General features: G+C 42.4%; 1 protein-coding gene across 2 annotated transcripts in view; it reads right to left on the bottom strand.

The window, feature by feature from the left end:
* DKK2 (dickkopf WNT signaling pathway inhibitor 2) overlaps positions 1-4,172 on the bottom strand; it is a 38,934-nt gene extending 34,762 nt beyond the window's left edge. The window contains exon 1 of one of the 2 annotated variants that reach the window (XM_066549004.1): positions 3,915-4,172. In XM_066549004.1, the coding sequence (XP_066405101.1) occupies positions 3,915-4,172 (258 nt within the window). The remainder of the gene's footprint in view (positions 1-3,914) is intronic. The other variant, XM_066549005.1, reaches the window with a different exon arrangement.
* Between the last annotated feature and the right edge of the window lie 9,922 nt (positions 4,173-14,094).

Genomic DNA, 14,094 nt, shown 5'->3' with positions numbered 1-14,094 from the left:
TCCCTTCATTGCTACTGCTCCCATCATGTTCGTGGGGAAGGGAAAGTCTCAAGGGGAAGCACAAACCCAAACAGATATGCAGCAGCAAAGGGACAAAGGGAATGAGAGACACATCTAGCTGGGGAATGAACTGAAGCGACAGCTTGTGGCCAGGAGGTGGGCAGGGAAGAAGATAATAGCACCCATAGATTAAGGAGAGACAATAGCTTGAAATAATGCTTGGTAGGTCACAACCTGCCAGACCATTAAAGGCAATTGAGTGTGAAGGCACGAAAACCCCAGCAGTGACAGAGGGCACGCGTCTCAGAGGAGAGAGGGGACTAAAACCCAGAGGCAAGAAGTCTAAAAGATGGTGAAGCAAATTAAAGAGGCTACGAAGTCATCAACCAGGAATCTGTGGAATGGCTATGCCTTTCAAGCATCGTACAGTATGTTCTATTTTTCTTTTCAGGTTGCATCTCTATAGCTGAGCTAGATCACTCACGTGGGAGACCTTGCCCAAACACAGTGGAAGCTATAGCTAACACACAGAAAAATTAATCTATCTTCACTGTCAATTATGACTCTGTTCACTGTATCATATTTTCCTAGGGAGGGGATATGTCCAGAACACTTTCACAGACAGGTCATGGAACTGAGGTGTTGGATATCCCTAGAAGCATTTCTCTAAATCAAGTTTTGAAAGGAAATAAATAGCTGACAGGATATAATCCCAACCCCCCCAAAGTAACCTAGATTAGCATGCACTGTACAATACTGGCTTTGAGCAAAAATTTCCCTTGTGCAAATGCTGTGGACGCTTTCTGATTCTCTGTGAAATTGGGGAAACATTAACAGCTTGTAGAAAAGGAAAAGCAGCAGTGACAGTAAAGAACAGTGAAGAGAATGAAATCTCACTGATTTAGCACATCAGTGCTTCTCATTCCCTGCTGATCCAAGGCAGTAAAGGGAATAAGACCAGAAAATAAATAATATTCCTCAGAAAGACATAAAAACGTTAAGTCTTACTAAAATCCACATTTGCCCCGCCAGTCTCTCTGCAAGCTGGATCAACTTGCTTTGCTCATGTGAGTATTTTCATTAATTTAAACTGGAACTTTGCCTGACAAAAGAGCACTGGATCTTCCCTTTCTGGGCAGAAGCACTGTAACTACCAGCTGAAAAACATCAACACTCCAGATAAGCCATCAGCTATTGTATCGGTTGATTTATCACTGATTAAACACTCCCAAGTTGCTCCTAAGTCCTGAGAATTAACATAATTGAAAAGTAAATAGGTTGTAGGTTGATGGTCCTTTCATCAGTTTTGGTGATTTCCACCACATGTAAATCCAGACCTGAAAGCACAGCTCAGAGATTTTACAACAGCAAAATTCTATTAATTTATCTTTAACATGCATATCCTTGGTCCTTATTAAAACTATTTCCTAGATGTAAACAAGACTCTCAACTCACCATCTAATGTTGCCAAGATATAAAAGATACTCTTACTTTTGAGACATTACAAATTCCACTAATTCAACAGATTGTTTCAGAAAGAAATGCATAGGCCTGCTCTTTTGCAAGTGGCATGGTAAACTTCAGTGCAAAGTCCCATAATCTAAACAAATTAAATACTAACCTAATATGAGAGTACTTCAAAAAAGATTATGAAAATATCATGTCTTAATTGGTTGATATGCGTGACCCCGCTGTTAAAAATGCAGCGGCTTACCAGCCCTACAGCTGGAAGTATCACCAAAGAGAAAACCTTTTTCAGAAAAGATACTCTTTTTCTCTTTTCTTCTCTTTTTTATTTTTTCTTTTCTTTACTTTTTTATTTTCCTTTTTTTCTTTCCTCTCTTTCATTTTCTTTTCCTTGTCTTTTCCCTTTTTTTCTTCTTTCCATTGCAATTCTGCATTAACTGTGTTGCTTCAGGCAGATGGCCAAAAGAAGCATCTAGAATTATAGGGAGCAAATCTGTGTCATTTTCACATGCATCTGTGTGAGGCCATGCCGGATCTGGGGACAGAATCTCAGGGTAAATTCAGTGCTGACAGCCCTTGATGGGAGGTCAGCCTTCACTCCCTGGGAGTCACAGCCACCAGTTCTCTGGGGGTCTTTGCTTATGCTACAAACATGAAATCTTAATAGGCATGACATCTCCTCTACCACTACAGATACTTACAGAGCTGTCTCTCCCTTGAAGTGTGCCTTGTGAGTTCATACCAGTAACTAGAAGCACCCAGAAATCCCAGTCCAGGCTGGCAAGTTAGGGGCAAATCTTGCAAATACAACCAGTGGGTAGCACAAATTGTTTTTCAGGAACTGGGTGAATTATAATCAAATATTCTCAACATTGCGCTGAATACACAGTGAAGTGCTGAGGATGCTGTACATGGGGGAAGGTGGCAAGACTTCTCCATAGGCAAAAGCTGGGCAGCAGAGACTCACAAAACTCATGAGACTGCTAACACTCAGGTGGAAAATAGGACCTGTATTTGGACATTTTGTGAATACGTTGAAAACAAAAGAAAATCCAAGGAGAATGTATAAGAAGATGCATTGGGCACCTCTATCTCCTGAAGGTGATTCAACATAGCAATGTAATTGTAATTAGTAAAATGTGAACTAGAGAAGAGCACAGTACTTTAGTAATATGAAACTTCATCACAGCATCTCTTGCTAAACTTTGCTTAGAGGTAAGGAGAGGCAATCAAATTCTGCGCAAATTATAAAACATTTGAGTGGCTAGGGAAAGAAAGCTTGGAAATTTCTCAGACACAAAAACCAAAACTACCACTACTGTTACTATGCTTGCACACAAAACCAAATTATAACATTCAATTATTAGGAAGCTGATGTGAAACACTTTAGCAAATTCAGTGGATTACTTGAATTTACAGCTTCTCTGCTGCTATAAAGAAAGTTTAAGCAAGTACAGACCCTTCAGGCATTGAGTATTTTGCCTTTTTAGTGCTGAATGTTGGCACACTCTCTTGCTGCTACAATGTTGCTTATGAAAAGCAGCTGTATTTAGAGATACTAATAATACCCAATAAAATCTACATTTTCTGAAGAAGTCTACCTCTTTCAACATCACAACACAAACATTCGTACCATCCAAGTTAAGACTTGAGAGGGAAGAACAGGACTGATGATTTAAAATGCTGCTTTATAGTTTAGTGCAAAGACAGTTGAATGAAGATTATTTTCTACCAGACTTGCAAGTTTCCAGACAGGGTAAGGAGGAAAGAAGACTGCACAAGCAAGTTAGAGTGTTGGGTTTTTTTCCCCTTAACCTTCTTTTTCTTTTTCTATAACCTTTTCTACCTTCTTTACATTCCAACTCTCATAACCAAACAAAAGTTCCACAATCATTGGAGCATATTCTGGACAAGGAGCATAGAATTAGTTTTCTGTCTTATTAAACAAAGGACTGTACCTTAAAGTATACCACAGGGATAGCATGCTTTTTTATTCTTACCAAGGATAAAGATACCAGAGATCAACTTGCCAGGTGTGATTTCTAAAACCAAGTTTGTTACACTGCTGTAAATTTTTTATTTCACGTTCAAATTTTCCTCACCTATTCAAATTCAACTCATTTACTGTCTTGACAGTTACCAAGAAACTTCTTCCTTTGCTTCTGGCAGCCTTTTGAAGGAGTCGAAAAAAAGAAAAGATGATAGTTTTTTAGATTGCTCTTTCTTCCACTAGTCATTAACCCTACAGAGAAAAATCAATGGTTTAAACCTCCCACTTGCACAGTTCTTAACATCTATTATGACATTATATTGTCCCAGGCAAGCCCAATGAAGTAAATTAATTAATTTAGGATATTAAAGCTCTGAAAATAATATGAAGGGGAAGACCAGCAATTATTTACATACAGCACACGGACAGACACTCAAGCAATGAAGCCATGTCCTACCTCTCCTTGCCGGTGATAGTGCTTGGGAGGTTTTCCCATCTGCTCTAGCATTTTGCCCTTCTTACTGCTAGAAAGCATCAGTCCCTGGTGGATGCCTGCAGATCTGTTGGTTGCCTGAGTTGGAGCCTCCCCCATCAGGGTGGACTTGATGGAGTTCACCTTGGAGCTGGAGCTGTCTAGCTGGGAGCTCTCCACGATCAGGACCGCGGCTAGTAAGAGGAGACAGCAGGAGCACTTATTCCACATCAGCACGATCATCTCCCCTCCCCCAAAAAGGATTATCTTTTTTTGTCCTTTTTTGTTGTTTGGTTGTTTTTTTTTTTTTGGCTATGAGAACAGAAGAGAGGGGGTAAAAGTTTTTCTAAATATCTCCCGAAGTTGATAAGGAAGCAATGGACTTCAAAGCCACTCAAGGAACTGCTGTTCTGAGACACGGGAGAAAAATACTTTAAAAAAAGATTCCCCTAGGATAAAAACAAAAAAAAAAAACCAAAAAAAACAAAAAAAAATGTGACAAGTCTATAGGCAGTGAGCAACTGGCAGGTCTGTGATGTCTTTTTCCTCCAGGTCCTCGAGAAGTCCAGGCAGTGAGAGCAATATGCTGCGAAGGAACTGCACCCGGGCAGCTCCCCGGCAGCACAGGCACCAACCAGCACGTTTGCTACAGCTTCAGAGGAAGAGTGAGCGACTTCCCCCCACTCCTCCTTCTCTTGCTGCTCAAGCCAGCAGAGAGGAAACTCAAACCAGATCCAATCCAAGCAGCACCGGCAAAAGCTGGGCTTAGTTTTCTTTCACTCTCTCTCCCCCCTCTTTACTTTTTATTCCCCTCCTCCTTTTTCTGCCTTTTGCCTCAGCAGTCAGCAGGAGTGAAAGCGCCCGGTCTCCTCCTACTCTTCCTCCTCCTCCTCCTCCTCCTCCTCTCCTCCTCCTCCTGCAGCCCGGTCGGTGCGGGGCGAGGGGCTCTGGGCATCCGGCGGCGGGGCAGCCCCGGCACCGGCCCGCCGGGACCCGGCAGGGGAGGCAGAGCCCCCGCCGGGCTTCCTGCGCCGCTGCCCCTCGCACTCGGTGGTCTCGGAGTCTCTCGCTGGCCCCTCCGCAGCCCGCAATCCCATCCCCGGGGGGGACACGCCGCTCAGCGCCTCCCGACCCCTTTCCCCCAGCCCGGCGGGTTCCCCCTCTCTGCCGCGGGGTCAGCCCGGGCCGGGCGCGCCCCGCTCCCGGCCCCGGCTCCTGCCCTGCCCCGGCGCCGCTCGGGGCTCAGCCCCCCGTGCCCCCTCCCCGACACCGGGCTGCCGCACCGGGACAAGTGTCCAGGTGCCCCGGCAAAGCCCGAAACGCTCGGACGCGCAGAGCTCGTCACACTCGCAGAGCTGGGAGGGCGGGAGCGGCAATCGAACCCTGCCGAACCTGCTGCCCCAGCCAGCGATGTCCAAGCTCAGGGCACGTCCAGCCGAGAAGGCTGTGCTGCGCTCTTCCCCACCTGCCCCTTCTCACACCACAGTGCCAACATCAACCCAAGACACTTTCTTCGTATCCACCTTCTCCATTTCCTTGGCCTGAGCACACATCCAATTGTAAAATCCCCAGTGCTACAAAGTACACTCGCACCATCCAAGACATCACCCTGCTGCAGCACCAAAACAGCGAGTTTCAGAAACAGAAGGTATACAGGGACACAGAGTATAAAATTAGCAGAACAGTATAACTCTTAACTTTTCCCTGCAAAAGCTCTAGAACAAAGCAGAGAACATCAAGAACATCACTGTGAGGCACTCAGTTACTGCCATGGAGCAGCCAAGCCCTTGTCCTTCCCCTGGGCTTGTGAAAGGGGGTAGAGGGAACAAAAGATGGTGAGAGGAACAGCGTTCTTGCTGTCCCACATGTTCTTGTATGAACATTACCTTGTCTGGGAACAGTGGAGAGAATTTTCATGCTTTTCCCCTCTTCTGGAGGGTCCCTCCTCTAACCAATCATTTCCTCTTACTCTAGCCCTTTACATAGCAGAAGGGGGGGAACAAGAAATGTGCACTTCGAAATTTCATTTATTGTAAATTAACTGCTGTGCAAACAGCAGTTGCCAAGTCAAGAAAAACCAGAAAGGACCCAGGCACCGTTGTGGCCTCCAGTGCTGCTGCTCCCTCGCAGTGAGCAGAAGCCCTCCTGGGAACTTGGGAGCTCTCTGCAGGAATGTCCCAGGAACCACACCACCTTGGATAAGGTCTGTCAAATGTTGTCTAGCGAGCGTCATGTGACTGGTAGCAATGTGTCCTAACCTCATGGGCTGTATTATATTAAACAGAGCACCTAGTGAAGAATGGAGTAATTTCCGTCTTTATCCAGAGCTCAGAACCTTAGAATTGTTTGAGATAATTTAAATCCATCTCCTGGGGCAGTTTTTGGATATTTTATCTTCTTTATCTAAGGATCTCTTTAGGGAATTACTAATTTTTTTGTTTTTAAGGAACAACTGAAATGACATGTCAGTGTCAAGACTGAGTTTTTAACTCTTCTACAGAGTATGGCACTTGCTCTGACTCGGGCTTCAGATGAGTTTGTGTTTACTGGATTTGAAACTGAAAGAAATTTTATTTGACTTGATTTCAAAAACTTAGGTTCAAAATTAAAATTGATTTTTTTTTGTACTCAGCTTGGCAAAGAGCAAAGAATGAAAAAAAAAGCCCTCAACTTTGTCTTCTTTGTAGCATTTCCTTTTTTTCTATCTTTGTGCAGCTTCAAATAAACTAAAATTAGCTTTCTGACTTAATCCTTGGTAATGCTTGGAGACATTTTTAAGGAAATGTTTCTGAAAAATCAGAAAGGAATTTGCTACTTCACAGGAAAGAGATGTAAGCCAGTCTTTTTTGATTGTTTTTGACTTGGCTTTTGACACCCAGGCCTCATGGCGCTTCAGCCCTCCCAAACCCAAAAGCAAACAGCTATCCATGCCCAAAGGAAAAGCTCTAATAGGTAATGACATGGAAAATTCTTATCTCACCTGTGTTTCTCTCACCCAGGAACGAACACAAATTTTTAAGTCAGTGGTAGAGTATTATCCACCAGAGTTTCTTGGAATAAGGGAAGATTCTAAAGAGAACAAAATAATTTGATGAGACATGCAAAGAGAATTCATGCCATTAAAAACACAATACAATGACCTCATGCCAATATCATACAGCTCTTCTTGAAATAAATGGACATGGGTGGTATTAAAAGAGGCACAGAGCACCTAAAGGATCAGATAATAAGTAGACTAAATTAATTAAATATATGTCTATTAATACCTTATTAAAATTTTTATTTACATTAATACATGGAAAACTCAAGCCACATTACAAGTCTCTAGATGTAAATAACAAAGTCCTTGTACATCCGCAACACTTAGAAATTTGAAGAAAACTGGGAAGGAATGATCAAAGCTTTTCAGCTTTCTCAGAACAGGTGCCCCAAACTCATTTTGTCAATCAGTCTGGATCCATTGAAGTATGAAGTTCATCAGTCAGTTGTATTCAACTAAGTTTCCAGGCATTAATTTAAATTTAGAATAGAATAGAATAGAAATGGGTAACTTTACAACAGGGCAAGACCTATCCTGTGACTCACTGCTCTGAAGGGAAGATATTCTGCAGCATCTCAGAGGGACTGGGAACAGGTATTACTTTATTGGCCTGACAGACATTTCCCTCCAGAGTAAGCAACAACCCACTTCACTGCAGGGCAGCTGCTGCCAGGCCAACAGGATGCTCAAGACCACAGAAAGCAGAAGTAGATGGGCAGGACACCAAATCTGTGCTAGGGAGGAGCTTTTGTTTTTCTCCCCTTAACAAAAGCTTGTACTTGTAGAGAAATACCTGTAGAGAAACCAGCTATTTGGTAGTTTAATGGGGAATTTTTTGGTTTGTTTTTTTCCCCCACTTTTAACTAGCATTCAACCCATGCCTTTGCTCCTTCAAACTGGTCAAATACAGGCTTCCAAACTGACACGTAAATTACCTGTGCTCCTCACTTCAGCAGCCCTGATGCACCTCAGTGTCTATACGCAGACTTATTTCACAATATCCACTTAAATAAGGTAGTGTGGAAGCAAAAATATCAAGAAGCATCTCTGTTTTTCAGATTTATGACTGTGCCGCTGCAACTTAGATTTTGAGAAACATCAAGAACTTCTAAAACATAAAAATGCCCCAGGGCACATTGTGTTTCGCCATGGGGCTCCTCTACCAGAGAACCAAGTGCATGGAGTGCACTAAGCAGAGGTGGTCACACTACAGATCATGCAGAAACACAGTCTACCTCTAAGTTCTCCACTAAGTTTGATGCCTATTCTGGAGAAGCTACAGCCCACATACTTCATGTGTGGTTAGTCACACTACCCAGAGCAATTCAGTATTTTGTGTCCAAAAGGACACTTTGTAAGTAACCATACAGAATAATGGAAGCAGCACTACCCAAAAAAACCCCCAAAAAAACAGTGAATGGCAAATCCTACATCACATGTGGGTAAGTCATAAGAAATCTCTCACCAAGTGCCATCCTGAATCTGCTCCTCACCATTGCATACATAACCACAAATCTTCCTGGGATGCTCAAGAGTTGGGACTTATCCCTTGACTCTGGGTACATTCCACATTAACTGCTGTTTCTTCCTGAAGAATTCCAGTAGGCAGAAGGAGAGGCTGAGCTGGTTACAGCCCAGGCACAGAAGCCTGACAGCCAAGAGGGCCACGCTCATTAAATGCCAGTGAGACCTCCAGTGCAAACACTGAGAACTACATCAGCAGGCCACAAGTGTTCAGCTCTCCTTTCATTATAAAAACCATATTTATTGCAATACAGAAGTCTGCATTTGTATCTCTTTGGAGCTAAACTAGCATGCTTTCTGTAAGAAACATAGAGTTTTTCATTAGTCTCACTTGCACCCATGGAGAGGAGACATGCCACAGAGATTCTCTTCATTTCTAAAGCCGGTATTCATTCCCTGAACAAATGTTGGAGGTTTAAATGGTTCAAACACATACTTCTATTTCACAAATGCTTTGGTTGTTTTAATTAAACTTGTTTATAAATTTAATGAGACAATTGAGTGGCCTTAAGCAAACAGAAGTTTTACAGAATTTTTCCAGAATTTTTCTTATTTTTGACAAAAAAAGGCATAAAATTTATTTAAATTTGGGGTATTTTCATTCACAGATATCAATATTTTAATTCCTTTTCTACTGTCTCTTTGTTTTTCTTTGCCAGGGAGTTCCATTAAGTTAATTGTTGGCCTTTTTTCATTTCTCTTGGGAGGAGAATAGGATTTGGTGGGGGAGGGTGTCAGGAGAGACATGGAAAAAAAAAGCAACCTTTTGTCCTCTTGTTTCCCCCTCCTTTGACCGAAAGTTTTAAAAGACTAAATATTTGGAAAGAGCAGAATCTAGCAGAAGTCAAGACAAAAGCAAGAAATGAAGGAACACAAGAAATTAATCAACCAAATTTAAAGACAAAAGAGAAATAAGATGTAATGAAGAGATCCTTTACCTGACCTCCTCCAAAGGGGCAAAATTACACACTGTAAATGTAAAATATTATGGGCACAATTATGATCCTGTGTATTTTACAGCATCTATATTTTAAGCCATGTGACTTTAGTTGAACCCTTTTTGATTTACACCAGCTTTAGTTAGCTCTAATGTCCTATGTTTTCCTTTCCCTTAAACAAACAAAATTACCTGTTCTTCAAATTAAATCTGTTTTTAATTCTATATAAAGCATTTAGGAATACTTGTCATACAAAAGACATTCTATTACATAGAGGTGTATTGTTTTTTGTTATTATTTTTTAGGTTTACCAGCTGCACTGAATTTCCATTGCCCCTCACATAAACTCTAACAATTTGGATATGGCCAAATCTCTCCTAGCATTGCTCTTGGGGCCTATTATGTCTTTTATTATATTTTTGACTAAAAAATTAAATCAGGACCATCAAACAATAAGTTGCTTTTGCTAAGGCTATAGCGCAACAATGTTATTTTTTTTAAAGTACATTTAAGGATCTCCTCCTTCCTTTTTTCACCATTTCTATAATTAGCTCACAACCAAGCCCTCTCAACAGAAAAGGCTTTGCACAGCAGTAGACAGGCAAGAGTGTGCAGGCACTGCTGGTGGAATGGGGACCAAGGGCAACAGGATGCCCCCACTCCAGCACTTCCAGCAAATGTCTCATGGCTTGGGACTGTGGCCCCAGCAAAGCCCTCGGAGGACAAGCTGGGGCCTGAAGCCATGACATGGGTGTCCAGAAATCCACAGTAATGCAACCCATGGCCAGCACAAACCTCTTCTCCACGGGCAACATTTCTATATTACCACCCCTCATTAGAGCTTATGCCACGTTGCACTGAAGTCCATAGGTGGGACTGCTCCTGCCCCAGGAACTGTCCCCCTGCTCCTCCTCCTCTTTCCCTCTTGACAGATGGTGTGTGAAAGCCACTGCCATAACCCTTTGAGCCAAGAGTGCCACGGAAACCCTGCTGCAGATGCTGGGACAGACGGCCAGAGGAGTAAAACTCATCCTCCTCCTCCTCCTCCTCTGCTTTCATCCCTTACTATTCAGTGTGGTGGGACAGGCTGTCGGTGCCCTGCAGGGTGGTGCAGGGAGATGCTGGCAGCAGTGGCATTGTCAGCGCTCGCTGGCTGCCACCACAACACGCCTGGCAGGAGCTCGGTGCTGGCTGCGGAGCATCCCCCTGCTGACGTCGTGCCTGGCCACATCAAGCAGCCCCGGCTCACCTCTTCCTCCCCAAAGGTTCCCCTCACCCCAAAACTGTCAGCAAGCACAGCCACTGCTGTAATTGCCCCCTGACCCAGCTGAGTCGCGACGGGAGGCTCCAGCTGCAGCCCGAGCAGGAGGCACAACCACAGCCTGGAGAGCGGCAGGCTCACAGCGTGCAACCCTGGGCACGGAAACAGGAGGAGAAGTATCACGTCCTTTGATTTCTGTATTTTTGGGTCTAATTCCTAGCACCATGCTCCTCTTGAGCAGAAAGGCAAATGATGCAATAAAACTGTTTTGAAATTCTTATTTATATTTTTTTCTCCCACTGATATTTTTTGAAAAATATGAGTACTGAATGTTACAGTTATTCCTCATAAATAACTCATTTTCCTGATTAAAACAGGCCAGGATGGTGTCAGAGTTAATTCACAACACAGTGTGCTGTGACTAGCTTGGTTGCTCGCAGTCCAGGATTTCAATCAGCCTCTCTGACAACAATTAACCCTTTGGAGCAGGAATAACCGACTTCTTGGAAGGATGGCAAAGCACTCCCAGCCCATCAAAATTAATAACCATTGATAAACATTGCTTCAAAAGCCAATGCAATAATAGGTCGTCTTAAATTATTTCAAGCCATTTCACTTTTTCTCTGAAACTCCTTTACTATGTCAGTGAACTAAATGCCACCTGACCACATTCCCAAAGCCACCTGTATTTTAGCACTGATCAGACAAAGAAGTTCTTTCCAAAAGGAAAGTCTCAGCCAAACACAATGAAGGGGCAGGTCCCACCCCTGGGAGACCACAAGCTAAACCCCCCAGCCACTCCCACAATCTCCCTGGGGGCCAGCCACACGTGCAGAGCAATGGCCAGGCAGCACTCCCCGTGTTCCTGCCGTGTGTGTGTGAGCAGGAATGCTGCTGGCCCCACCAGAGCTTTCCCCAGCACCAAGAGCTGTGGGGAGGATGTCTGTGAGTGACACTGGGAACGCTCAGCACGTGGTTTTCCAGAAGATCACAACTCACAAACCAAAACATGAATCGGCGGTAGCTCAGAAAGGCGGCTGGCTTGATATGGAAATAGCTGAAATTTCAGCCTCTCTCCCTCCCCCTGCTGCATATGTTGAAGAGTTGTTAAAACAAGAAAAATATCTATAATTAGCAAGCCTACATTCACCCATTTTCTTTGCAATATTTTTAGCAATATTGAGCCAAGTTACTCAAAGTTTCCGAAGAAAAATAACCGTAAGGAAAATTCCCTTCTCTGAAATGAAAGCAGTAGAAAATTACAAGGTTAAAAAGGGTTAGAACAGAAAACATTGTGCAACCTTAGCTATAATAAGGACTGAAAAAACTGATTGTTGTTTATTACATTTATTTCATGTTGTCTGATAAACAGATTTCATGTAGTCTTCAGCAGTCACAACTGAAGACTGTATAAAAGACCAAAAGTAAAAATACCTTTGTGCATATGCTTTGGCTTTCAAACCTACCTTATATATGATTTTGGAGTTAGGATGGTGTATCTAGTGGCTGTAGATATCCCACTGTCAGGGCAACACCAGACCCTCTGCTTTATAAATAACTGTGGTTTCTTCCTTCTCTGTATGACTGTTCAATTTATGGCCTGTCTTTATTTTCAAAAAATAACTAAAATATAAAGAGATAAATATTTTAAAATAAGCTTCTTTACAGCCCCCTTCCATCCCCCCACCCCCAGTTTTTGTACCACAAGTATATTGCTTTAAAATCTGGAGATAATGATGGAAAAAATTCCTGGCCCACAATAAAAGAATTTATGCTTAATGGTTAGTTCATTAAACAGACTCAAAATCTGTCCTACTAACAGGTTAATACAACTGTATTTTATTTTTCTGCTTGCATATCAGAGAAAAAAGAACCTCAAGGCAGCACTAAAGATACCATAGCTCTTTGATCTATCTGTCACTGAAAGTGGACAGCAATAAGAGAAGGAGTTCAGTCCATATTGTTTTAAAGACATTGTCTACGCATCTTCTAAATAGAGTAGGAACAAAGTGCAGGATTATGGTACATTTTTTTCCCTAAAATCTTTGAAGGAGGTAAAATTAGGATAGCCATTTAGTGAACTGTGCAGGCTTCATTCCTGGCTTAATGCACAGGTGATGGAGAGCAACTGTGGAGCTCAATGGTTACAGGTCAGAACAAGGTGCTGCAGTTTTCCTCTTGCCAGTGTATATTTATACTCAGCTCCCTGGCTGTAGATATTTCCCCATTTTATTCTTGGTGTAGGAAAATGACAAATAAAGGTGAGGTGTGCAGCCCAGTTTGCTAGTGAGAAGGGAGCTTGCTTCACTGCTCAAAGCCCAAATAATCCTGGGAGCATCTAAATTTACTCCCATTCTGGCATTTGGTAAGCCAGCCTCACTCACAGCCTTTGGTAATTCAAAGACAATGACTATGTAAACCTCAGCCTCAGCTTCCTTCCCAAGGCTTGGCTCCATCTATCACTGTGCTCCAGAGCCTGCTCTGTCCCAGAGTTTTCCAGCTGAAAGGGTTAATTGCACCTTTTTGCCGGCCTTACTCAGCTTAACTTCTCTGGGTCTTAGAAGAAGTTAGCACTTGAACCTCAGCTGGTGACTCAGAGAGCCCTGCTAAATGAATTCCTGGTTTAAGTGCACTGACACTGATGGAGTTACAAGAGGAACAAAACCGGTCCTTTGCCTTATTTGCTGTTATCCACAATAGGCAGCTCTATTTTTCTACATAACAAGTACCAGAATACTGAATATATTAGCTGCCAAGAAATGCAGAACAAACAGACTTACATGTTTTTCCCTTTATTTCCATCATCTGACCTTTGCTTTTTATGTCTTAGGAGCAAGCTGCAATTTTATTTATATGTATAATCTAGATGAAATGCTAGTTTGTGTGTAGAAAGCTATGTGGACTTTGGTCTTTGAATTTGACTTTCCTTTTTTCAGAGCATAACATAACAAATTAATGGAAACATGGAAATGTGAGGTTTTTGAATGATTCTCATTTCAAGTTTCTGATTCTTTCAGCCCAGACTTGATCCTTTATTCTTCCCTAGAGGTTTGAAGCATTAGTTCATAGTCTAAAATATAAACTTGTGTCCTGACACAAAAGGTACTAAAATCACTCATATTGCCCAGTTCAATAATAATAGCTTTGGAATCCCCATGAAAAGATTGACTGTAACAAAAGGTGCAACTAGCCATCTCAATTTTGCATAAAGTATCAGTAGAGAGAAAATTAATTATTAAAACAGTGGAATTAAAATTATTAGGAAGAGAGAAAAATCTAAGAAACAGAGTAAATATTAAGAGATTTAACATAAAAAGTGAACCAGATAATAATCTAGGTATGACTTATGGGGGATGAGAAGAGTTTAAATGGAATCACAGAATCACATACTGGTTTGAGCTG

This window comes from Molothrus aeneus, chromosome 4 (assembly GCF_037042795.1).
Source record: "Molothrus aeneus isolate 106 chromosome 4, BPBGC_Maene_1.0, whole genome shotgun sequence".
Classification (NCBI taxonomy): Eukaryota; Metazoa; Chordata; class Aves; order Passeriformes; family Icteridae; genus Molothrus; species Molothrus aeneus.
The sequence above is the reverse complement of the archived record's forward strand: the minus strand, read 5'-3'. Positions and strand labels throughout refer to the sequence as shown.